The sequence below is a fragment of the Choloepus didactylus genome (genome assembly GCF_015220235.1).
Source record: "Choloepus didactylus isolate mChoDid1 chromosome 11 unlocalized genomic scaffold, mChoDid1.pri SUPER_11_unloc4, whole genome shotgun sequence".
NCBI lineage: Eukaryota > Metazoa > Chordata > Mammalia > Pilosa > Megalonychidae > Choloepus > Choloepus didactylus.
Genome location: NW_023637581.1, coordinates 402,537 through 428,672, shown reverse-complemented (window position 1 = coordinate 428,672; position 26,136 = coordinate 402,537). Strand labels below are relative to the sequence as shown.

The following is a 26,136-nucleotide window of genomic DNA, read 5'->3' as shown; positions in this document are numbered from 1 at the left end:
GCTGTTCACTTTCTAGCTTCTTCACTTGCCCCATTAGTTCTTTGATTTTAGCTCTTTCTGCCTTTTTAATGTATGCCTTTAGTGCAATAAACTTGCCCCTCAGTACCACTTTTGCTGCATCCCATTTGTTTTGATATGTTGTGTACTCATTTTCATTTGTCTCTATATATTTAGCAATTTCTCTTGCTATTTCTTCTTTAACCAAATGATTGTTTAGGAGCGTGTTGTTTAACCTCCAAGTATTTGTGAATTTTCTAAGTCTCTGGTGGTTATTGACTTCTAATTGTATTCCATTGTGGTCAGAGAATGTGCTTTGAATAATTTCATTTTTATTAAATTTATTGAGGCTTGTTTTATGTCCCAGCACATGATCTATTCTGAAGAAAGTTCTGTGAGCTCTAGAGAGGAATGTGTATCCTGGTGATTTGGGATGTAATGTTCTATATATGTCTGTTAAATCCAATACATTTATCAGATTGTTTAGGTTTTCAATTTCCTTATTGGTCTTCTGTCTGGTTGTTCTAACTATAGGAGAGAGTGATGTGTTGAAATCTCCCACAATTATTGTGGAAACATCAATTACTTCCTTTAGTTTTTCCAGTGTTTGTCTCATGTATTTCGTGGCACCTTGGTTGGGTGCATAAATATTTATGATTTCTATTTATTCTTGTCGAATTGCCCCTTTTATGAGTATGTAGTACCCTTCTTTGTCTCTCATAATATCCTTACATTTAAAGTCTATTTTACCTGCAATTGATATTGCTATTCCTGCTTCCTTTTGGCTGTAGTTTGCATGAAGTATTTGTTTCCATCCTTTCACTTTCAATTTCTTTGTGTCCCTGTGTCTAAGATGAGTCTCTTGCATGCAATATATTGATGGTTCATATTTTTTGGTCTATTCTCCATATCTATATCTTTTATTGGGGAGTTTCATCCATTTGCATTCAATGTTATTACTGTGAAGACATTTCTTGAATCAGCCATCCTATTCTTTGGTTTATGTTTGTCAGATATATTTTTTCTCTCTCTCTTCATTTCCTTTAATGTACCCATATTGAATCTGTTTAGTACTGAACCTTTCTCCATATCTCTCTCTCCTTTCTTTGTTTCTCTATTGGTAGGTCTCCCTTTAGTATCTCAAGTAGGGCTGGTCTCTTTTTAGGAAATTCTCTCAGCATTTGTTTGTGAAAAATTTAAGCTCTCCTTCAAATTTGAAGGAGAGTTTTTCCAGATAAAGAATTCTTGGTTGGAAATTTTTTCTTTTCAGGATTTTAAATGTGTCATGCCACTGCTTTCTCACCTACATGGTGGCTGCTGAGTAGTCACTACTTACTCTTATGTTGTTTCTTTCATAAGTGGTGAATTACTTTTCTCTTGCTGCTTTCAGAACTTGCTCCTTCTCTTCAGTGTTTGACAATCTCATCACAATATGTCTTGGAGTGGGTTTATTTGGATTTATTCTATTTGGAGTTTGCTGGGCATTTATGATTTATGTATTTATGGTGTTTGGAAGATCTGGGAAGTTTTCCCCAACAATTTCTTTGAATACTCTTCCTAGACATTTACCCTTCTCTTCCCCTTCTGGAACACCAGTGATGCTTATATTTGGACATTTTATATTATGTGTCATATCCCTGAGGGCCATTTTGATTTTTCCCCACTCTTTCTTTTGTTCTTTCATTTTTTTGTTCTGTCATTCTCCAGGTCACTGATTCGCTGTTCAGCTTCCTTTAGTTTTGTAATATGAGTTTCCAGAATCTTTTTAATTTGGTCAACAGTTTCTTTTATTTCCATAAGATTGTCTGTTTTTTAATTTACTCTTGCAATTTCTTTACACTTCTATAGGTTCTTCTTCATGTCCTTTATATCCTGCACCATGATCTCATTTGTCTTTAGGTCTTTGATTAATTGCTCCAAGTACTGTGTCTCTTCTGATCTTTTGATTTGGATGTTTGGGTTTGGGTTATCCATATCATCTGCTTTTTCATATGCTGTAAAATTTTCTGTTGTTTTTGGCCTCTTGGCATTTGCTTAACTTGATAGGTTTCTTTTAGTATATGTAACTGATTCAAACACTTATCTCTAATTTGTCATTAGACTCATGGTGAACACTTTCTCTAACTAACCAGCAGGAGGCATCCACAAGCTACCTATTCCCCTCAAGCCAGTTCTCCCCCACTTTGTCTTAGTGGTGAGTGGGAGTATGAGTCTTGTGAGTTCCAATTGGTGGACCAAGTTTTCATGTGTATTTGGTGTTGCATGCCCTGAATGTGGGGTATATGTCTGAGCACTTAAGGAGGGAGGGATGCTTTAACAATCAAATCTCCCATGTGTTCCTAGAGATTTAAAGTTGTTGCAATAATCTAATCCTCCAGTTCAGTCTCACCAGTTTTTCTCCACTGCTGACCCCCAAGTCCTTGGTATTGGTGTATGGTCCCTGGGACTTGCAAGTGGTTCCCTACTCCAAGCCATGCCCCCCAGTGACTCTGCTGATGGAAGACTGTGCTATGTCACAGGTGAGTGCTGTCCCCCAGGGATTTCTGGGCTGCAGGGTCATGTAGGGACATTCCCAATCTGCAGAAATGATGGCTGAATGGGGTGTGTTAATTTCCCCCTTTTCACCCAGCTTTGCCTTCCCAGCTCTGGGACAATTAGCTGTAAGTTGAGGAAAGGCTATTGTCCACATTCAATATTGTGCTGTGTGTGTGTTGTTGGAAACACTTCCCATCACACTGGTTTATTTGGGACAGCTCTGGGATGTGGCACTGGCCCTGGACAGGAGTGTTCCCAGCCCTCCAGGAAGATGGCTGTAAGGAGATGCTCCCCTTTTCTTGGGAAGTTGTGGTCTTCAGTGAATTTTCTCAGCCTCTCGACTTATTGCTTTGTCTCTCAGAGCTGTCTTAGCTCTGCTCTTGCCTGGGCCCAAATTGCAAGTCTTTGAGGCTTTCTTTAATGGGCTTCTGAGAGTAATTGTTTTAGAAAAAGAGAAAAATTAAAACAAAATAAAAAAATGAAGGGTCCTCCTTGCAGTTCTAATGGTTTATTCAAATGCTAAGAGACAAGAAGATTCTGGCCATTAAGGAACAATGAAGAAAGCAAAGAAACCGACTCTTCAGACAATGGACCTCGCTCTCTGGATTTGCATATGAGCCTGATTCTGTTTGAGCCCTGCCTTTGTCCATTTTATGTTCACCAGAACTCCAAAAATTCTGTTTTTATGTTTGGGTGTTTTTTTTTTATTTTGCTGTTTTTGCTAGCCCTACCTCCTCTCCACTGGGCTGACTACTCCCAGATTCTCCAGTGTCTGGTCTCAGTCTAACTATATTTGTAGTTTCAATCAACAGTCTGAGTTTTCAATAAGAGCTGCAACTGCAGTTCTCCCTCCTCTTTCCCAGCACTGATGGCCCCTCCTCCCTCAGGACTGGCAGGGAGAGGCATGAGTCCCCTGGGCACAAGAACATACAGATTTTGCCAATCTCAGTTTTTCCATGCATTTGTGAGTGTTGTATGAAGTATGCCCAGAGTCAAATTGCTCTGCAGTGTCCAGTCCACTCAGTTACTGGCTTTCTACCTACTGCCCTGGAGGAGTAAATAAAAGCTACACCTCACCTCTCTGCCATCTTGCCTCACCTCCAGGCCTGTGTCTATTATGCATTTTATAGGTATTTCTTTTTAGTTTCTAATGTATTATAATAGCTAGAAGTAAATACATGAATCCATTGTACTGTAATCCAATAGTCTTGTTTCTTGATGATTGTATAACTACATGGCTTTTATCATGTGACTGCATGATTGCAAAAACCTTGTGACTGGTACTCCTTTTATCCATTGCATATGCAGATGAATAATAAAAAAAAGATAAAATGTATAAATAATAGTAGGGTATAGGGGGTATAGGATATTTGGGGTGTACTTTTTTCTTTCTTTATTTTGGAGTAATGAAAATGTTCTAAAATTGACTGTGGTGATGAATGCACAACCATATGATGATACTGTGAGTCATTGTATACTTTGGATTGATTATATGGTCTGTGAATACATCAATAAAATTGCATTTTAAAAAGTACATAACCTAAAATGTAAATAATTAGAAATATTTGGCCAATTTTGGCTCTCAAAGTTTGAATACTCGTTAGGGAAACAAAAGGTGGCATTAATCCCTGAAAAAGAAGCCTTAGCTGTGTGATGTAACCCCAGGAAAATAAAGACTCTCCTGGGAGTCCAGCTCCATGCCCAGCACTTAGATGGTGTCAACACTTTGTGTGACCCATAATCAGACAGAACACCACCATTTCCTTGTGTTCTATCACCTCAGATGTTCCAGGCTTATCTTGCATTTTCCCTGCTCCAGCCCTGGAACAAACCACTCTTCAAGGAACACTGGTTCATTTTATTACAGAATTTTTTCCACAAGCCTATATCTGAGTTCAGGAATGTCCATTGATATTGGGGTGTCCCTGGTTTCTGCATATTTACAAATCCAAGCATAAAACATATCTAGTTATCACTATGTTTATCAATGCATAAATGGATTATTTTTAAAAAGTGCCATATTGATCTCTCCAAAGCCAATACACCACAGGATCTGTCCCACCATATCCATTTGTAATTTATTTTTCCAACATATTTATAAGGTTTTGATTGTCTGCAATATATTTACAATTTTTCGATCCTTCATGCAAAAACAGAGCTGCTTAATTGCTGCCTTGTACCCAAGTGAACAGCAAATTTACCAGAGTACTGTGATTGTTAGCAGTTCTTTTTGCTGTTAACCTTAGAAAGCCTAGTTCTAACATTGCTTTTCAAAGTCATGTAAGTCACCTCCTTCCTTCCTATCATCTTCTGAGTGGCCATGTGATTTATTAATAACAAGTTAGATTCATTTATTGCATTCAACACTCCCTTTCCACAGCCCCAACACTGTCAAACATTTGTGAAAAAGAATAGAGTCCTTATATCACCTAAAATAGCCCCAGAGATGTGAACTCAGTTAGGCAGCTGTAGGCCTGAGGGATCTATTAGCACAGAACCTGTGTGCTGTGACCAAGCAGAACCAGAGAACATGACTAGGTCTCCGGTTCGGATCTAAACATTGAGTCAGAACTGGTGATATTCTGATCACCTTGGGTGGTTCTTGGCTGGAGCAGGGTTGATGATTTAGGGGCACAGCATCCAGACATTGGCTGTCCTATAGCATCATCAAGCATAGGTGGACCCCTGGCCTAACTGGCTGATCAGATAATGAGGATTCATGCCATTCTGAGTCAATGAGCTAACTGTTGAACTGGCCTCCTGCTTTCCCCAGGGCAGACACAGCCCTCATGCTCATAAGGAGTCACATGCAGGGCAGCTCTCATCAGCTGGCAATCTGGTTTTACCAGTGTGCAGCTTCAGGGGTGGACTGAGGGACACATGTGCCTGCCTCTTGCTGGAAATTCCTCAGCATCTGCTTCCATAACTGCCTTCTTCACATAGCAAGTCTAGGCTTCACTGAATCAAGGCAACAATGCACCTCTAATGGCTTAGCTAATGTTAGTTAATCACAGCCCATGGCCAAATCTGGTCTCTGTTTTTGTAGAACTCACAACTAACAAAAGTTGATGTTTTAAAATGGTCAAAAAATCAAAGAATGATATTTCAGGGTATGTGAAAATTGTATGTAATTCACATGTATGTGTCCATGAATAAATTGTTATTGGAGACTAACTTGATCATTCATTTTCCTATTGTCTTCTGCTGCTTCATCACTGCTACATCAGGTAGCACATGGCCCACATAATAAAAAAAATTACCATGCTCTGGATCCTAATGAATGATGTACACCAGCTTCTGCTTTACCCCACTGCCCAAAGTAGATATTTAGCCCAACATACGAATGGGCCCCGTGCTTCCTTTTTCTTCCTGGCCTCCAGGAAGATGGAGGGTCCTATTTGCAGAGCTGATGATCATAAGAGACCCTCCCAAGCTGTCCCATCTCCTAGAAAATGTTTGTTTCATAGCTGGTGACTTTTCTAGATTCCAGCTCCATCAGTGGAGGAAAGAGTGGGTGGTGGGCTCAAGGTCTTCTCAACCCTGTCCAAAGTGCTGACCTTTGCTGGACAACCTCAGCCCCAGTTCACTGTCATGTTTGGTCCTCTGCTTCTTAATTTCAGGAAGGGTTGGCCTCTCTCTTGGACTCACAGAGATAGAGTACAGAACCATGTTGCTTGGGCCATCTCCCTACTCTCAATAGAAACTCTGTGACTCTCATTTTCCCACTTCTGCCCATCTCCATGTTTGCCCTATATGCTCTTAGCCTTGATTCTTTTATTTACTTAGGACAGTGTCCTTCAGCCATCTCCCATTTATTCTAGCACAGGACCCATGCAATCATGGCATTCTTTAAAAGATTGTAGTTCACAGAGCTGTACAAGGCCCTGTCCACCTCTGGGAATCAAGGACAACAGAACCACATCTTCCTGATTCACTGACCTAGCACAGTGTCTGGCTGGTATGGGAGGGTTGAAACCCAGCTCCCTTGTCTCAAGGTAGACAAACAGTTGTGTCAGACTTAAACTGGGATCACCTGGAATCATACTCTTGCTTGGCTTCTTTCACTGCCTGTGTTGGCTAGCTTGGAGCATCTACATAATAAATTACTGACATCAACTTCTTATCTCAAGGTCCATTTCTAAGATAACCCACTTGAAGCAGTCTTCCTCCAGTTGTGGTGGATGAATGGTTAGTGTTCATTTTGAGAAACTTCTTATGATACAGATGAACAGGAACACCAATAAGATCATGTTTCCCAGAATGGGTGTTTTAGAAAGGAGCCTCCTGGACCACCTTTCCTCACTGCATTTTCATGTAAATCCTGTTTGATGCTCAAAAGTTCACCTCTCACTTCAGGGAAATCCAAGTTTTGTCATGCATCATATAATAATCTTGAACACATGGAGCAGCTGAAATCAGCAAAATCTGTAAGTTCTCATGGCCAGGAGGCCACTGTTCCTTCCTGCCAATCACAATGTTCTGTTTTGCAGCTGATTTCCTGGGGGAGGAGAAGTCATCAGTGCTTGGAGCCAGGAGGGAGGTTCAACCCAGTCCCAGCTGTAGAACTAATTATCAACTCAGAGTGCTGAACAAAAATTCCAACCATAGATAAAGTGACATGAGACACTGGAGAATCTGGGAGTAGTCAGCCTGACAGAGATGAGACAGGACTAGCAAAAAGAGCAAAAAACAAGCAAAAACAGAAAACAGAAACTTTTGGATTTGGGGGTGAATATAATATGGAGAAGAGCTGGGCTCAAATAGAATAAGGCAAAATCTGCAAACCCAGGGAGCCAGGGCATTTCTCTGAAAATTTGTTTTTTTGGATTTCTTATTGGCTCCTCAGTTGCTCTCCAACTCCTTGTCTTTTTGCATTTCAGTAGCCCATCAGAACTGCAAGGATGGAATTAAAGCACCATTTTTTAAATACTCTATAAAAGGACTTTTTGTCCTTTCTCCTTTTTTTTCTTTTTCTCTCTTTCATTTAAATAACTATTCTACATAGACCATTAGAGAAAGACTCAAAAACTTGCAATTTGGGCACAGGCAACAGCAGAGCTAAGATAGCTCTAAGAGACAAATCAATAAGTCTACTGGGGGAGACAATACCCTAAAGGACATAACCTCCACAAGAAAAGGGGGCATGGTCCAGCTCTAGTGGCAGCACTCCTTTGGGAAACTCAGACCACAGGGGCTGGAATTCAGAGAACAACTTCAGTCAGCCATGCCTTTGACAGGATCAGGGGCACTAGGAGAACTAAAGGCTCCATCCTCCTTACACTGGTGGGGGAACAGCAGGCTGGCAAACACCACCTGCTGGAGAGGATAGGAAAAGCACAGAATCTAAAGGCCTCACAGGAGGGTCTTATTCTCAAGGAAACTCCATACCCTCCTCTTGAGACCTGGCCTCCCTGGGCCATATCTGAGGAGACCCTCACACTAAAAGGCTGCATAGATGCAGGGCAAGAAACAGAAAAACAAGAGGTGAAAAACTCTGATTAACTAAATAGAACCTAAGTTAGAGGTCTAGAATAAGCTGAACTGATCACCAAAGTTTAGAGAACAAAAGCAACCAACAAGGAAACCCTATGTAAAAGAGTGAAAAAGAGCTCCAGAATAAACTAATCAAGAAAGTCAGATGCCTAGGCAGCTTAAGAAAATGAGCCATACTGGGAAACACAAAAAGATGGAGCAGCTGAAGGAACAAATAGTTCAATCAAGATACAGGAGTTGAGGCAATTAATGCTAAATCAATTCAATGAACTGAAGGAAGAACTAATTAAGTATGTTCAAACAAATCTCCTAAATCAATACAAAAATCAAGACAATGATGTTGCTGCAAAGGAGAGGTGAGGCCTCCCTATAATTGTGCCTAAGAGCCTCCTCCTGAATGCCTCTTTGTTGCTCAGTTGTGGCCCTCTCTCTCTAGCTAAGCCAACTTGAAAGGTGAAATCCCTGCCCTCCCCCCTATGTGGGATCAGACACCCAGGGGAGTGAATCTCCCTGGCAATGTGGAATATGACTCCTGGGGAGGAATGTAGACCCAGCACCATGGGATGGGGAACATCTTCTTGACCAAAAGGGAGATGTGAAAGGAAATGAAATAAGCTTCATTGGCAGAGAGATTCCAAAAGGAGCCGAGAGGTCACTCTGGTGGGCACTCTTACACACAATATAGACAACACTTTTTAGGTTCTAATGAATTGGGGTAGCTGGTGGTGGATAGCTGAAACTATCAAACTACAACCCAGAAACCATGAATCTTGAAGACAATTGTATAAAAATGTGGCTTATGAGGGGGGACAGTGGGAATTGGGGGGGGTCATAGGGATCACACTCCCGTTTGTCTAGGTTGTGGATGGATGAGTGGGAAGGTGGGGGAAGGAAAGAAACAAACAGACAAGGGCACCCAGTGTTCTTTTTTACTTTAGTTGCTCCTTTTCACTTTAATTATTATTCTGGTTATTTTTGTGTGTGTGACAATAAAGGTGTCAGGGATTGATTTTGGTAATGAATGTACAACTAAGTAATGGTACTGTGAACAGTCAAATGTATGATTTGTTTTGTATGACTGTGTGGTATGTGAATATATCTCAATAAAATGAATAATAATAAAAAAAGTAAAAAAGAAATCAAATCAATGAACTGAGGGAAAGTATATCAAAAGAGATGAAGGATAAGAGGAAGACACTGGATGACCCTAAAGAAGAATTCATGAAATTGAAAAAACAAATGACAGAACCTATGGGAATGAAGGGCATAATGGAGAAAATGAAAAAGATAATGGAGGGATAAAACAGTCATAAGAAAGGATCAGTGAATAGGAAGACAAGACATTTGAATTCATACATACAAAAGAACAGATGGTGAAAGAATGGAAAAATATGAGCAGGGTCATGGGGAGCTTAGTGACAACATGAAGCACATGAATATACATGTTATAGGTGTCCCAAGGGGAGAAGAGAGGGGAAAAGTGGCAGAGAGAATAATAGAAGAAATTATTCACTGAAAATTTCCTGACACTTCATGGAAGACAGAGAATTAGAGATTCAAGAAGTACAGCATACCCCAAACAGAATAAATCTCAATAGACCTACTCTAAGACACTTACTGAACAGATGGTCCAATGTCAAAGACAAAGAGAGAATTACAGAAGCAGCAAGAGAAAGCAATCCATCACATACAAGGGAAGCTTAATAGGACTATGTACAGATTACTCTGCAGAAGCCATAGAGGTGGCAAGACAGTGGTGTGAGATATTTAAGATACTGAAAGACAACTGCCACCCAAGAATTCTATATATGGCAAAACTGTCCTTCAAACATGAAGGAGAGATTAAAATAGTTTCAAACAGACACTGAGAGAGTTTGTCACTAAGAGACTGTTGCTACAAGAAATACTAAAGGGAGTGCTTCAGGCTGATAGGAAAGACAGGAGAGAGAGGTTTTCAAAGAGTGTAGAAATGAAGATTATGAGGAAGTCTAAAAGGAGAGAGAGGAAAAAATAAGACCTCACATATAAAATACAAAAGACACAATGGTAGAAGAAAGTACTGCCCTTACAGTAATAACACTAAATGTTAATGGGTTAAACTTCTCAATAAAAAGACACAGATTGGCAGAATGGGGTTTTAAAAATCAGGACCCATCCATATGCTGTTGTCTTAGTTTGCTAATGCTGCCAGAATGCAAAACACTACAGATGGATTGGCTTTTATAAAAGGGGGTTTATTTGGTTACACAGTAACAGTGTTAAGGCCATAAAGTGTCCAAGGTAGCACATCAGCAATTGGGTACCTTCACTGGAGGATGGCCAATGGTGTCCAGAAAACCTCTGTTAGCTGGGAAGGCATGTGGCTGGCATCTGCTCCAGTGTTCTGGTTTCAAAATGGCTTTGACCCAGGACATTCCTCTATAGGCTGAAGTTCCTCAAAAATGTCACTCTTAGCTGCACTTGGAATATTTGTCCTCTCTCACCTTCTTTGGAGCAAAACTCTGCTTTCAAAATCCTTCTCCAAAATGTCTCTGTAAGCTGAAGCTCATCTCTCAGTTCCAGTGCATTCTTCAAAGTGTCCCTCTTGGCTGTAGCTAGCTCACTCCTTCTGTCTGATCTTATATAGTGCACCAGTAATTTAATTCAGACCCACCCAATATGCAGGCCAACACCTCCATGGAAGTTATCCAATCAGGGTCATTACCCACAGTTAGGTGGGGTGCATCTCCATGGAAACACTCAAAGAATTTCAATCTAATTAACACTGATAGGTCTGCCCATGCAAAATTACAGCAAAGATAATGACATTTGGGGGACATAATACATTCAACCTGGCACAGCTGTCTATGAGAAACTCAATTTAGACACAAGGACAAAAATAGGCTGAAAGTGAAAGGTCGGAAAAATCTATTTCATGCAAATAGCAACCAGAGAAAAAGCAGGATAACTATATTAATATCAGACAAATGAGACTTCAAAAGTAAAACAATTAAAAGAGACAAAGAAGAACACTAAATATCAATTAAAGAGTCAATTCATCAAGACAACATAACTATCATACATATTTATGAACCAAGCCAGAATTCCCCAAAATTCCTGAGGCAAACACTGAGAATGCTGAAAGGAGAAGTAGCTAACTCTACGATAATAGTTGGAGACTTCAATAAACTGCTCTCATCAATGGATAGAACATTTAGACAGAGGATTAATAAGGAAATGAGATGTTGTATTTTATGATAAATGAACTAGATTTGACAGACATGTATCAAACATTACACCCCACAACAGAAGGATACACATTTTTCTCAAGTGCTCATGAAACATTCTCTAGGATAGACCACATGTTGGGTCACAAAGCAAGCCTCAACAAATTAAAAAATATTGATATTATAAAAAACACTTTCTCAGATCATAATGGAATGGAGTTGGGAAAACAACAGGCAGAAAATTATAAAATTTGTACATATGGAGGCTAAACACCAAACTCTTAGAAAACCATTGGATAAAGGAAGAAATTACAAGAGAAATTAGTAAATACCTCAAGGCAAATGACAATGAAAACACAGCATACCAAAACTTATGGATGCAGCAAAGGCAGTCCTGAGAGGGAAAATTATTGCCCTAAATGCCTATATAAAAAGAGAAGAGAGGGAAAAAATAGAGGAATTTTTGGTTCACCTGGAGGAACTAGAAAAAGAACAACAAACTGACCCCAAAGCAAACAGAAGAAAAGTAACAACAAAAATTATAACAGAAAGAAATGATATTGAGAACAGGAAAACAATAGTGAGAATCAACAAAACCAGAAGCTGATTCTTTGAGAAAATCAACAAAATTGATGGACCCTTAGCTAGGCTAAAATAAAAGAGACAGAGAGAACAGATGCAAATAAATGCAAACAGAAATAGTAAGGGAAACATAATAACTGGCACTGCAGAAATAAAGGAGATAATGAGAAGATACTATGAGAAACTATATGCTAATGAACTGGACAACTTAGATGATATGGACAACTTCCTAGAAAAGCATAAACAACTAACATTGACTTGAGAAGAAACAGACAACCTCAACAAAACAATTGCAAGTAAAAAGACTGAGTCAGTCAACAAAAAGTTCCCAAAAAAGAAAAGCCCAGGACCAGAAGGATTTACATGCAAATTCTACCACACATTCAAGAAAAAATTAGAACCAATCCTCCTCAAACTCTTCAAAAAATTGAAGACAAGGGAAATCTACCCAATTCCTTCTATGAAGCCAAAATCACCATAATACCAAATATGTTAAAGATACTATAAAAAGAAAATTATAGACCAATATCTTTAATGAATATAGATGAAAAAATCCTCAACAAAATGCTCACAAATAGAATCTAGCAGCACATTTAAAAGAATTATATACCATGACCAGATGGGTTTTATTCCAGGTCTGCAAGGCTGTCTAAACACAAGGACATCAACTAATGTAATACAGCACATCAATAAATCAAAGCAGAAACACATTATCATGTCAATCAATGCAGAAAAGGCATGTGACATAATTCAACATCCTTTCTTGATGAAAACACTTCAAAGAATAGGAATAGAAAGGACTTTTCTCAATACGATAAGTGCAATATTTGAAAAACCCTCAGCTAACATTTTATGCAATGGGAAGAGAATGAAAACTTTCCCTCCAAGATCAGGAAGAAGCCAGGGTTGCCCATTGTCACCATTGTTATTCAGTATTGTGCTGGAAGTTCTACCTAGTGCAATCAGGCAAGAAAAAGAAATAAAAGGCTTCCAATTGGAGAGGAAGAAATAAAACTTTCTCTCTTGTATATGTAGAAAACCCCAGAAAAATCTATGCCAAAACTATTAGGACTAATCAATGACTATAGCAAAGTGGCAGGAAAAAAGATCAACATGCAAAAATATGTAGTGTTCTTATACACAAGTAATGTTCCACAAGAGGAAGGAATTCAGAAAATAATTCCATTTACACTAGCAACAAATATATTCATGTATTTAGGAATAAACTTAATGGAGGCCTCAAAAGACCTATAACAACAAAACTACTAGAAACTGCTAAAAGAAATAAAGCAGGACCTAAAATATGGAAGAGCATACTATGTTCATAGATTGGAAGACTAAATATTATTAAGATGTCAGTACTAGCTCTCACTCTGCCTGACTTTGAAGTATACTACCTGAGTTTGAAGCATATTACAAAGCTACAGTGCTCAAAACAGCATGTTACTGGCATATGGATAGATATACTGACCAACATAATTGAATTGAGCATTCAGACATAGACTTCTGCACCTACAGACAATTGATATTGATGAGGCATTCAAGCTAAAGCAATTGGGACAGAGCAGCTTCTTCATTAAATGGTGTTTGAGGAACTGGATATCCACTTCCAAAAGAATGAAAGACGACTCCTATCTCATAGCTTATACAAAACTTAACTCAAAATGGAATCATGACCTAAATGTCAGTGCTAGGACAATAATACTCTTAGAAGATAATATAGAGCAATTTTTTATAGCTCTTTCGATAGGAGGTAGTTTCCTAGACCTTACACCAGAAGCACAAGAAACCAAAGAACAAATAGACAAATGGGACCTCCTCAAAATTAAACACTTTTGTACATCAAAGGACTCTGTCAGAAAGGTGAAAAGTCAGCCTACACAATGGAAGACAATATTTGGAAACCACATGTCAGATAAGGGATTAATGTCCCAAATACATAAAGTGAGCCTACAACTCAACAACAGAAAGACAACCCAATTAAAAATGTGCAAAAGACATGGACAGTTTTCTGAAGAGAAAATACAAATGGCACAAATGCATATGTAACAATGCTCAACTTCACTGGCTGTTAGGGAAATGCAAATCGAAACCACAATGAGACATCATCTCTCACCTAACAGGATGGCCATTATCCAAAAAACCAGAAAATTACAAATGCTAGAGAGGATGGGGAGAAAAAGGCACATTTATTTACTGTTTTGGGGAATCTAAAATGGTGCAACCAACCTGCAAGACAGTGTGGCAATTCCTCAGGAAGCTAAGTATAAATTTTCCATATGACCCAGATATTCCATTACTAGTTGTATACTCAGAGGAACTGAAAGTTAAGACATGAATAGACATTTCTAACCTGATATATATCATGGCATTATTCACAATAGGCCAGAGATGGAAACAATCCAAATGTCCATCAAAGGACAAGTGGGTAAACAAACTGTGGTGCATACACATGGTGGAATATTACACAGCTATAAGGCAGAACAAAGACACAGAACATACAATAATGTGTATGAACCTTGAGGACATTATGTTGAGCAAAGCGAGCCAGAAAAAAAAAATGACAAACACTGCATGTCCTCAGAAATATAAACTAACTTTAAAAAGAAAACTTTGAGAGTTAAAAGCTGATAACAAAGGCTATCAGGAGATAGAAAAAGGGTAGGCATTGGACATTTGTTGCTGAAGCACTACAGAATGTTCAGCAGGATTGATTGTACAGATCCAGAAATAGATAACATAATACTGTGTGGTGATTGCACAATATTGTAAATACACTGAAAAAAGAAGGTCATGACTAAAGCTGAAAGAGGTGGCTTGGGGACATGAACGACACCTGAGGTAAAGGTAGATGATAAAGACTGGGACTATTTAACTTAGCAAAAACTGGAGTGGTCAATGATTGTGACTAAATGTACAAATATAAAACAGATCTTGCATGTGGAAGAACAAATGAATTTCAACTATGTAGAGTGTTGGAAAGGGGATATTACTGGGGAAAAATTATAATCAAAGCACACTGGAGTCTATGGTCAACAGTATTGTAATATTCTTCCATTAAATGTAGCAAAGGCAATATACCAAAGCTAAATTTGTTTGAGAGGAGGATAAAAGGGAGGGATATGGGATTCTTGGTAGTGGTGTTGTTGTCGTACCCTACTATTGTATTGTATGATATCTTATTTTCCTTTTTATTATTCATTAAAAACTACATTTATAGTAATCAATATGTTCAAGTGCTGACTGTGGTTATAAATGCACAACTGTATGATAACATCATGAACAACTGATTGTACACTGTGGATAATTATATGGTATGTGAATATAGCACTATAAAATTGTATGGAAAATTATAAACAGGAATAAGAGTCCTGGAGAAAACATGAGCAGAGGGATGTACATATATACTCTTGGTTAGGAGGCAGAAAGGTATAGCCTGTCTGGAGGAGAGTGGTGTGGTTCCACAAAAAGCTAGGTATGTGGGTGCATTAAGGTCCTTTAACCTCATTATGGGGAATATAATTGGGGGATCTGAGAGCAGGGACATGAATGGAAACTTACACACTGGTGTTTATGGAGACAGTGCATGATTTGGAATGGGTGCACGTAGCCTAAGGATACATTGACTAAGAAAGGGAATGGTGAACTATTGTGTCTGCATGCAATGAAACATTGAGCAACTGTGGGGAGTGAAGCTGTGAGACGTGCAAGGATGTAAATGGATCCTGTAGACAGCATTTTGAGTGACTATGCCAGAAATAAAGGCAAGCACTATAATGCCTCACCAATATGGACTAACCACAATGTATAAACTCAGAATTGGTCCTTAGAGCATAGCTTATCAGGAGAATACTTATTGTAGTGGTCCCTAGATTGTAAGCTCTTACAGAAGTCACATCTATTCCTGAATTGTAATGGCTATCTCCAGATTCTGAGATGCTGTTTCCTTTGTGTATATCCTGATAAATCTCTGGAACTTTGGGATGTGTGTGACACCTGAAACTCAGAGCTAGAAATCAGCAGATATGAATGTCAGTATTATCACATATAGCAACTGTTTAAAAAGCTGAAAAAGAGTCCAGACTTCAACTAGAGATATGAAAGAAGCAGATGTGGTTAGGACTATGACAAATCTGGCCAAAGGGTAAAGGACAATACTGAGTGCATTTTAAATATTAATATTCCATGTGAGACCAGGGGAAGAGATATTTAGTTGGCCCAAGATGTATATTTCCTAAACAATTTAACTTGTACAGTTTGTTCAAATACAATAATTACATGGAACTTTTAGTAAGAAGGAGACCTGGTAAGTTTGAATAGGTTAGTGTGAAAAGCAACACATCCCAAAGTAATTTGGACAGAGAATAAAAATATATATGCAAGGGTCTGAAGGAGTTGGAGGAAAATACAGAGCTGTTGGGTTTCCTCACCTGGATTGTTGCTGATGTTCTCACAAATATTGAGGACTGGCACTTTGATGGTTCAAATAAGAAATATAAAAGGAAATTAGACAATATTGTGAACTTAATGAAAATGACAACATATAGATTTTATATGATGCAGCTAAGGCAGTACTTAAGGGGAAGTTTATAGCACCGTATCCTTATACTATGGAAAAATAAATGTGCTTTCCATATGATATGAAATTTCTAACATCATCCATTGGCAATACAAAGCTACTCCAAGACTATAAGCAGTGGAAGGACATGTTTAGATTTTGAATTTTAAAACATTTATTTGTATAACAACAATTGTTTGTGAGGTTGTGGAGAAGCAGAATGCTCATTCATAGCTAGTGAGACTGTGAAAGGGTACAACCATTTTTAAGAAACACTGACAGTTTCTTATAAACACAAACATCCACATTCCCTAAGGCCCAGCAATTACACTCCTAGTATTTAACCAAGAAAATAACAACACATCTGCAGAAGGATATATATGCAAATATTCATAACAGCTTTATTCATAATAGCTGAAAGTTGAGTAAAAAGTCCATCAATAGGTGAATGGATGAATAAAATGTGGTGTATACAATGGAATACTAGAAATATAAAAGAGAACAAACTAACAGTACATGCAGTGAAATGAAGTCCCAAAATAGTAAGCTAAATGAAAGAAGCATCATGTGTTCTATAATTCCATTTGTATAATGTTCTAGAACATCCAAAACTGATCTATCATGGAACAAATCAGAACAGTGATGACTTCAGAAAGGAATGAGGTGGGAATGGACTGGGAAAGAGTAGGAGAGAATCTTCTGGGATGGGGAATTATATTTTGTATCTTGCTAAGGGTTTGGGTTATGCAGCTGTATGCAGTTGTCAAAACTCAGAAAATGTGCACTCTTGTTTAATACATTTAACTGAAAATTTTACCACACTGAGAAAAGAAACTGTAAACAAAAGTTGAACTTTAATGATAATCACAATGAGGTATTTAAGGAGAAGAGTTACTAATGTTTGAGACTTGCTTTGAAATTCTTAAAACAAGGTGAATTGATGGATAGATTCATGGATAGATAAATAAAACAACTATAGGAACAAGTTAATGGTAGAATTTATGTAATGGGAACATAAATGTTCACTGTAAAATCTTTCAACTTTGCTGTATGCTTGAAACTTTTCATTATAACAGGCTGTGAGATCTGTATCTCTGGATACAGGGTAGAAACCTGATTTGGGAGGTCAAGAAAACAAGTAGGAAGACCAGTTGAAAAATGTTGATGCTATAGCATCTTTGGGTGAATGTTGAATATGTGAGAATTGGCAGACATGACAGGTGCTCAGATTCAATCAATAGGTTTTGAGGATGTTTTGGATACAGAGGCTAGGAAGAGGATCAATAATTTTTCAGTGATTGTAACACTTAGAACTATAAGGGGCTGAGGACAATAAAGATTGTGTATTTAGACTATTGAATGAGATGCCCAGGAAGCTTCCAGAAGCTATGTTAGCTACACAGTTGTATCAATGAGCTTGGGGTTTGGGGGTGAGGAATGGATCCTAGTTATATATTTGGGTATTGCTGGAAAATAATAATAATAAATACAGATGTGGACATGAATGCAATTATGAAGAGAAGAGAGCTGTAACAATGAATAACAGAAACATTTAGAGGCTAGAAGTAGAGTATAACCCTAATAATGACAGTGATGGAAAACAGAAGGGGAAGGACCAGTAGGAGGAGGAAAAGGAGGGGAATAAAGAGGTTGGGGAGGAACTGAACACATAGAAGTAATATAGGAGAAGATTTCTTACAAACTAAAAACCAAAACCTTTCTTGTTTTAGCAAAGATTCTTAGTTAAATAATGTGGCTACATTTTCATGAAAGGAAAAGTTAAATTAAAATATAACTTTACTGTGCAGGTTGCTAAAATGGAAGGCTGGATTACACCACCTGTCATCCTCTTCACAGAGCCAAGTCTGCTGCCCCTCATAGACATGGTGAGGAGCAATGTCTCTTGTCTTTTCCACAAACTCATGCCAAGAGGAGTTGGAATGGAGAATCAGGGTCCAAGGGAGTCTCTTCAGTGAAGAATATTGACAACCCCCTTGTCAAAATGCACAAAGCAATCCAGAACCCCAGAACCCACCCAAAGTAGAAGTGGCCAGCAGTGCCCCCACATGAAGGCTACAGCCTTGTTCCCTGGTTCTCAAATGTGGGTGAAAGCATCAACAGACACTGGAGGGAGAGACCCACATGTATATCTTTCTTGGACTTTTCCTGTTCCTCTAGGCCACTTACTCTCCCATTGCATTTACCCCTCACTTCCCACTCTCCTGAAACCTAGAGAAAATCCATAGTTGCTCCTTGGAAAGTTCAGTTAATGCCCCATAGAATGTTCCCTGATTTTCACTGGGGCAAATGCATTGTTTATAAATCCATCACACAAATTATATCGTCCTCCTTGCCACTTTTACCATATTCTCAGCCATTCTTTGAAACTAACTCCTTAACATACAGAAAAAATCATCTTGGCAAATCCCTTTCATTTACCAAATGTGGGAAACACCCTCCTGAGGGCCACTTTTACAGCCTTGTTCCACAGAGCATAGATGAGTGGGTTCAGGATGGGGCTGACTGCTGTGTACAAAATGGCTACCACTTTGCCATTTTCCATGGAGGAGCCGGACCCTGGGAGGATGTAGGTGTAGATGACAGTGGAGTAGTACATGCAGACCATGAGGAGATAGGAGGAACAGGTGGAGAAGTCCCGGTGCTTGCCCTCAGTTGAGTGGATGTGCAGGATTCTGGTGATGATGAAGCCATAGGACACCATGGTGAGCAGAAAGTTGACTACCCCAATGTAAACATCTGCAATAACAATCATGATGTTGTTCAGGTATGTTGGGCCACAAACAAGGAGCAGCAGTGTGGGGACTTCACACAGAAAGTGATGGATCTGACTGGAGCCACAGAACTTTAGCTGTGCCATCAGGCCAGTATGCACAGAGGTGCTGACCCCACTGACTGCCCACACACTGCCTGCCAGCAGGGCACAGAGGGTTCTGCTCATCAGTTTGTGATAGTGGAGGGGCTGGCAGATGGCCACATAGTGGTCATAGGCCATGAGCATGAGCAGCAGTAGCTCTGCCCCAGAAACCATGACAGGAAGAAGAGCTGGGTCATGCAGCCCTGGTAGGAGATGGTGCTGCCCTTACCCACAAGGTTCTCCAGCAACTTGGGGAGAACTGTGGATGTGCAGGCAATATCTAAGATGGCAATATTGGTGAGGAAGAAGTACATTGGGGTGTGGAGTGCTGGGTTCAGGCAGATGGCCATGAAGATGAGGCCATTCCCTGCAAGAGCCATCATGTAAAGGAGGAAGAAGAGAGCAGAGAAGGCACCCTAGAGTTGGGGGTTTTCTGAGAAGCCCTGCAGGACAAATTCCTCCAAAGCTGTGTGGTTGTTTGCTGCCATTTGTTGGGTAAGTCTCTCCCAGGGGTGCTGGGAAGCAAAAAGCACATGGATGAAGGGAGGAAAAGAACTTGGTGGTTGTCATTTCCACACACTGATCCTTCTAAGACTCTACAGGGATGATTGTTGTGGTGCTTTGGACCTAGGAAACACATGGCTAAGATGATACTGTAGGTCCTTACAATAAAAGAGACAATCAGAGGATTAACTTTCCCCTCAGAAATTCCCATCCCTGGAACCCAGCCCAGCCCACTGAATCCCTCCCCATGACAATGTCTCCTTCTTCCTTGTGACTTGGCTATTAGCACTCAATAATTTACACTGAGGAAAGGGCAGCCTGTTTCCCCTAAATTGTGAATATATCCTACATTATCCCTACCTATGAAAGCTACTGGGAGATGGTACATGGAGCACAGGGTAACATGGAAGACACACATGCAGCCAGCAGACCAGTGGGTTCCAGGCCTCAGAACTCCCAAAGAGGAAAAACAAGTTCAGCTCGGGATTGGGTGAGGCTTCATAGATAAGACTGCCTCAAAGAGAGGATGGAATTCTCACTCACAGAAGGGGTGAGGTAGACAGAGTGATTGGGTTAGGTGGAGACCAGCAGCTCAAGGGGCAGCCTGGGAAGGAGTCTGGGCAGAGTAGTCCAAGTCTTTGGCGGCAGCCACCAGCTTTAGATGAGCCAGGGGGCACTGCCAGAGGTCAGCTGTGAATTAACCTGGTAGCAAGCCCTTCAGTCAAAACTGCAGCCAACCATCCCTGCCTCATCCACTCCAGGCATTTCCACAGAGTGTAGGGGGACAGATTGTGGGCATCCAGGGCTGCTTCTGAGCAGCTGGATCGTGCTGCCAGCAAGACCCCAACTCCAGGCTCTAGCCCCATTGATGTCCTCCTGGGCTAAGTGGGAAGCTTGTTCCTTTAGTGAGTGTCAGGCTATGCCAGGGGCTGGGGATGCAGCAAAGAAAGGCACTTATTCCCCAATAAAACAGGACAGGCCTAAACCAGATCTCTCTTTTCAGCAACAATTAAAGGAAAATTAGGAAAGTGTCCAAAAGTCAAGGTTATGACAGATGGTTATTCATGATTAATATATTCCCCTAATAAGGGTGGTGTTCCAAATGGTTTCCTACCTAAATATAAGATATTAACATTTTCATGTAAAGTTAAACAATATCCTTACTGTGATTACATGGGAGATTGAATTATGGGGTTAAAAGTCCCTAGTCCTCCTGTCTTTTCCTCCCTTGTTTGCTGCTGAAATTTATGTGGAGAATATCTGCTCAGGGTAGACATCAAGGTCACTGAGGAGCAAGGAGGTGTAGGAGTATCCCTTGGTGAGGAATTACCACCAGCTGGAGGTAAACAGGGGCCCTGGTGTTGCAGTACCATGGTGGGGGCTGGGTCCAGACCTGAGAAAGGAACAGGGCAGCCCAGGGCCCTGAGGCCATGGGGAGGGGCCCAGGACTGTCTCCTGGGACAAGCCCCTTGCCTTTTTGGCCTGAGCCTGGCAGGGGAGCTGCTTAGATTTCTCAGACAAGATCCCCTTGATCAGATGTTCATGCTCTGCTGACCCAGAAAAGGGCCTGTGCACAGCTGATCCTGAAGGAAGCCAGGGGTGGGTGAGGGTATTTCCTAAATTAAATTCATTCTTTACAATAGCTTTAGATTTACAGAAATAGGGAAGGTTGTAGAGAGCACTCTAGGGCACCCCCAACCCAGGCCCCTGTAGGTAGAATATTGCACTTATGTGGAACATTTGTCATAATTAAAGACCAATACTGATACACTATTGTTAACTTATATCCTCAGCTTATTAGATTTCTTCAGTTTTCCTGAATGTCCCATTTATGTCTCAGTGTCCATTTGTGATACCACATGGCATTTAGTCATCGCATCTCCTAGAACTCCTCTTGATGCTGACAGTTTCTCAGACTGTCTTCATTTGATGAAATTGACCATTTGAGGATGACTGGTCAGGGACCCCATAGAAGGTCCCTTTATGGGAATTTGTCTGATATTCTCCTTGTGAGCATACTGGGTTATGGGATTTGGAGGAAGACCATGGAGACCTTCCTGTCACATCCCATCAAGGGGCATGCTGTCAACAGGACATACCATTGAAGATATTGACCTTAATATGATGGGACTGTTTACTCAGAAGTGCCAAGTGGTCATAATCTAGGGAGACACACTGACCTACCCTTGAGGGCCAAGTCTGAAGAAGCATCAGGAATCTGAGGGTAGGTGAGCATCAATGCCTGCAAACCGAGCCCCAGCCCATGGCACCTCAGCATGGTAGGTCCCAGCTCTTGGTGAGGCATCCCCCAGCTCCTCAAGAGGTTCGGAGAAGAACACAGAGCCAGGCCTGGGTGATGGTGCAGTGAGCTCACCACAGACTCCTGCCTCCCCTGGGTGACCAAAAGATTCAACACCTAATCAGTGAGATATCTCATGGTGGTCTCTTTACAACACTGTCAAGTCAGTGAACTAAGAATATAATATAGACAAGAAAAGCCTATCAATTTATCTTAGACACCAACTTCATAAATTATGACATGCAAACACTTGTCATTATGAAACAGCCAATAGAGGGCCATTGTTAGTTTACAGTGATTCTTAATTTTTGAGAAGAAATAACCACTGAGTCCCTATGATTTTAAGACTTTGTACTGTCCTTTAACTCAGTCAATGCATATTTTAAATCTCTGACATATGATTAAATATTTCACATGATAGGTAATGCAATGGAATTTCAAAAAGTCAAGAATTTGAACAATTATTTTAATTTACTTTGAGGAGCATTAATCTTCAGCTACATCTGCTTTTCCTAATTGAAATCACTATTTTTCTAAAGGATCATGTTGATTTATGAAAATAATCTGTGGTGAAGGCCCCTGCCACAACTGATTTCAAGGCTATCTCATGACCCCCAAAATGTAACCACAAATCACACCACCTAAGCCTCATTATCGGGAAGAATTGTTTAATAATATTTTTCTGAACACCTAGTACATGCATAGATTTGTCTTATGGGAGGGAGGATCCTCACAACAGTGCAATGGTCTTTCTCCCAGAGAGTTCTGCATTTGCAAGGAGCAAGCCAGTGTGAGTCTCTTTTGTCCAAGTACAACCTGCATAGAACACAGATGGTGGAGACCCTGGGCTCAACCTGATGAGAGGAGACCATCAAAGTGGACCTCCATCCAGAAGAAAATGAGCTGCACAATGACAGGAACAGGCAGGAAATTTCCCTGGGGAAGGAAGTCTGTGTGAGAACACAGGGTTCTGTCTATGTCACCCCAGCTTTCCCATGAAGAAAGCACCCTGGTGGGGGATAGATTCATTCATGTGTTTGCCTTTCAGTGATGGGCTGGCATTTGGCACTGTGGAGGCTGAGTTGAGTGGAAAGTGTAACCCACATCAGGAAGGGGGAGATGAGGAAACCTGGCAAAGTCAAGGGGTCATGGGCGGCAGAAATGTTAGGGGCAGGGGCTGGCACCTGGTGCAGGGGTGCTCTCTACCCACAAGCAAGGCCATCATGTGTTCTGGGCAGAAGGCTGCCCTGTGTGACCCCCTGAGGGCAAAGTCTCTATATGCCTCTGGGGCAGGGCAGGTTATCCCAAGTCTGACGCCAACACTGCCCTCAAGTCCCACAGGGATGCAGGATGCAAACAAGGTACCACCTGGCCTAGCACAGCCTAAGGGTCCCAAAGCCAGGTACCTGGGCATCTGCAGGGCCAGGAGAACCCTCCCATTTCCTGGTCATTTCTTCTGGTCCTTGTTCCCACCAAGATCTGAGATTCAAGTTCTTGAGATTCAACAGCAAACACTCATCTGAGGGCAGTCAGCTACCCCCACCAGTCCCCATCATCTCCTGGAGACACTGATCAAACTTGACCCCATCTTTCAGGGTAGATGAGGACTGCCCCAGCCTCAGCCCTGCAGCACCCCATGGGCCAGTCTGGTCTACACTTTTACTCTGTGGCCCTCTTCCTGGGAGGCCACCAACTCTATCTCCCCAGAAGGAGGGGTTGTGATGGTAAAGGCTCATGTTCTATAGGAGCCTCTGGGACATACTGGCAGGGGGAAGGGTGTTACAAGTGCTGAAGCACAGGGGAAAACTCCATGGGACCCCCTGAACCATGCACAGTGGAGATCCATAGAAGTAATCTCATCCAACATTTACTGGGGATAGAGGGTACCATCTGAGCCCGTGACAGTGGTATGGGTGATGTAACCCCCAATCTCAAATAAGAAAATCAAGCCTTGAAAATATGGCAGACTAAGGCATCACTGTTTGAACACACCACCTCAGTGTGCAATGGGAGGTCACACTGTCCCAGGAAGTTCATGCTGAAACTGCTTGTGAAGATCCTGGAATCTGCCACCTGGCAGGCCATGGCCTTCTGCCCCTCACCCCATAGAGCACCTCAAAGGTATGTTCTGGACTACTGCACAGCTGTGCCACACAAGCAAGCTGTTTTCAGAAAACATTCACCTCCTCCTTGTACAATATGTCCCTCACAATGGAGTTGTCAAGATTCACCACCTCAGGAGTCTGGCTGAGGCATGGCCTCTACCTCCCAGCCAGGTTCCTCAATGATCCCACCCAGGGGCATAAGGGAGATCAAGACTTCTGTACCTCACCTGCTGCATCTGTGTCAGTGCTGGCTGTTCCACTGGGCACCAAGGGCTGCAGAGTTCCACTGCTGGGATGGTGACTTTCTCAGTGTCACCTGCCATGCCCTAGACAGGTGGACAATTCTCTCAGTGATGCTATTCTGGCTTTACACATCAGAGGTGTACTGAGGCCCCCCAGGAGTGCCTGAGAGGGCCCTGAGGATGGGGCAGGGATCAGCAACAAGTACAGCATAGTTTTACTTGCTGAGTTGAGAAATCCAGATGCTGACTTTAAAGTAAATGAGATGGGGGTCTTGACTGAGAAGCAGGTGAAAGGGCAAGGCATGTGCTCCAGCACGATGGAAAGAGAAACTCTTCTCCTGCTCCTCCCACAGACAGAAGGAAATGCTTAGGTCTGGAAAGGGATGCACAGTGTCCTGGGCAAGATATTTACCCTGAAAGAACCACAGCCCTGACCCCTGGACCCCAGCCTCCTTCCTCCCTGGGGACTGCCTCAGTCTGGCTGGTGTCAGAGACATGGGCCCTGGCATGGAACAGGTTGCAGTGTCCTTGGCTCACCTACCTGAGCTGGTCATCAATGCTACACCTGCATGCACAGCCACTCAGCAGCCCCTAGACACCAAGGGAGCATCCCCCCATGAGGCCTCTGTGTCCTGGCAGCCATGCCCATGCATTCAGGGCAACCCCATCTCCTGGGGTCTCAGCACATAGGTGGGGGCCCCCAGGACAGTTCCTTAGTGGAACTGTCTGCAGATCACAAAAGCTTCCATCAGGCCTCAGTGGTCCCAGACACAAGCCCCTGCTGCCCATGGTGACTGGCCTGGACCAGGGCCTCACAGAGGTATCTGCCCCCTGTAGACTCAGGGACACCTCCCTGGCTGGGCCTTCAAAGCAAGAAGACAGCAAAGGGGGAATGGATGTAGGAAAGTTTCTTTTAGAATTTTTGAGGATCAAGAAGTTAAGCCTGACTTTAATGCAAATCCCCATCTTTACATCAAATTACCCTACCATTATTACTCCTCATTTTGGTGAACACAGTTGCTTTAATGAAATGAAAAGTTAGCAAAAACATGTCCAAAGCAATCAGGTAACAGAGAAGGTTGGGTGACTGGGGCTTGTGCTATCCCTGAAGTGTGGAGACTGAGGACTGATGCAGAGAGTCACCTGGTGGGAGAGTCCCACAAGCAAAGAGAAGGGGCCCCAGCCATGGAGAGGACAGTGTCATCCCTGGTCACTCTACTCTACCCACCCTGGGCTGGCAATCTGGGAGCCAGTGTGGTGTGGTCAGCTCACAAACAGAGGGTGGACACAACCCAGCTGTGCCAATGTCCTGGAGGGAAGCCAAAGAGCAGAGAACTCATCTGGCACCCAGGTGCAAGCTGTTCCTCAGACACACCTAGATGGGCAGGGATGGCTGGTGGGCTTGCTGAAAGCTAGTGTGAGATACTTTGTGTGGTTCCTCAGTGAGACCCAAGTTCTGTGGCTTCAGAAGGGCAGTGCTAGTCTGTGCTCACATGGAAAGTTTGAATGAAGACTGGGGATTGCTCCAAGATCATGTGTGTTGTGAATAGATGGGTGTAGCAATTTAATTCAAAGTCCTAATTTTCTTCTAGTGATGGATCCTGTGACCACCATAAAGGACTGCTACTCCTCTCTCTCAGAGGATGCCTGTCCTCAGGAAATCAGCCAAATATTCATGGATAGCAGATTAAATAAATCACAGGACATGTAACAATGGAACACAAGGCCATCATTAAAAGT

General features: G+C 41.5%; 1 protein-coding gene across 1 annotated transcript; it reads right to left on the bottom strand.

Annotated features, from left to right (window-relative positions):
• Positions 1–18,802: 18,802 nt before the first annotated feature.
• LOC119524681 (olfactory receptor 13A1-like) lies at positions 18,803–24,477 on the bottom strand. Its single transcript, XM_037823366.1, is given in 5 exon segments — positions 18,803–19,416; positions 19,419–19,662; positions 21,224–21,333; positions 21,935–22,142; positions 24,382–24,477. Coding segments are annotated over 5 exon segments (1,272 nt in total).
• Positions 24,478–26,136: the final 1,659 nt, after the last annotated feature.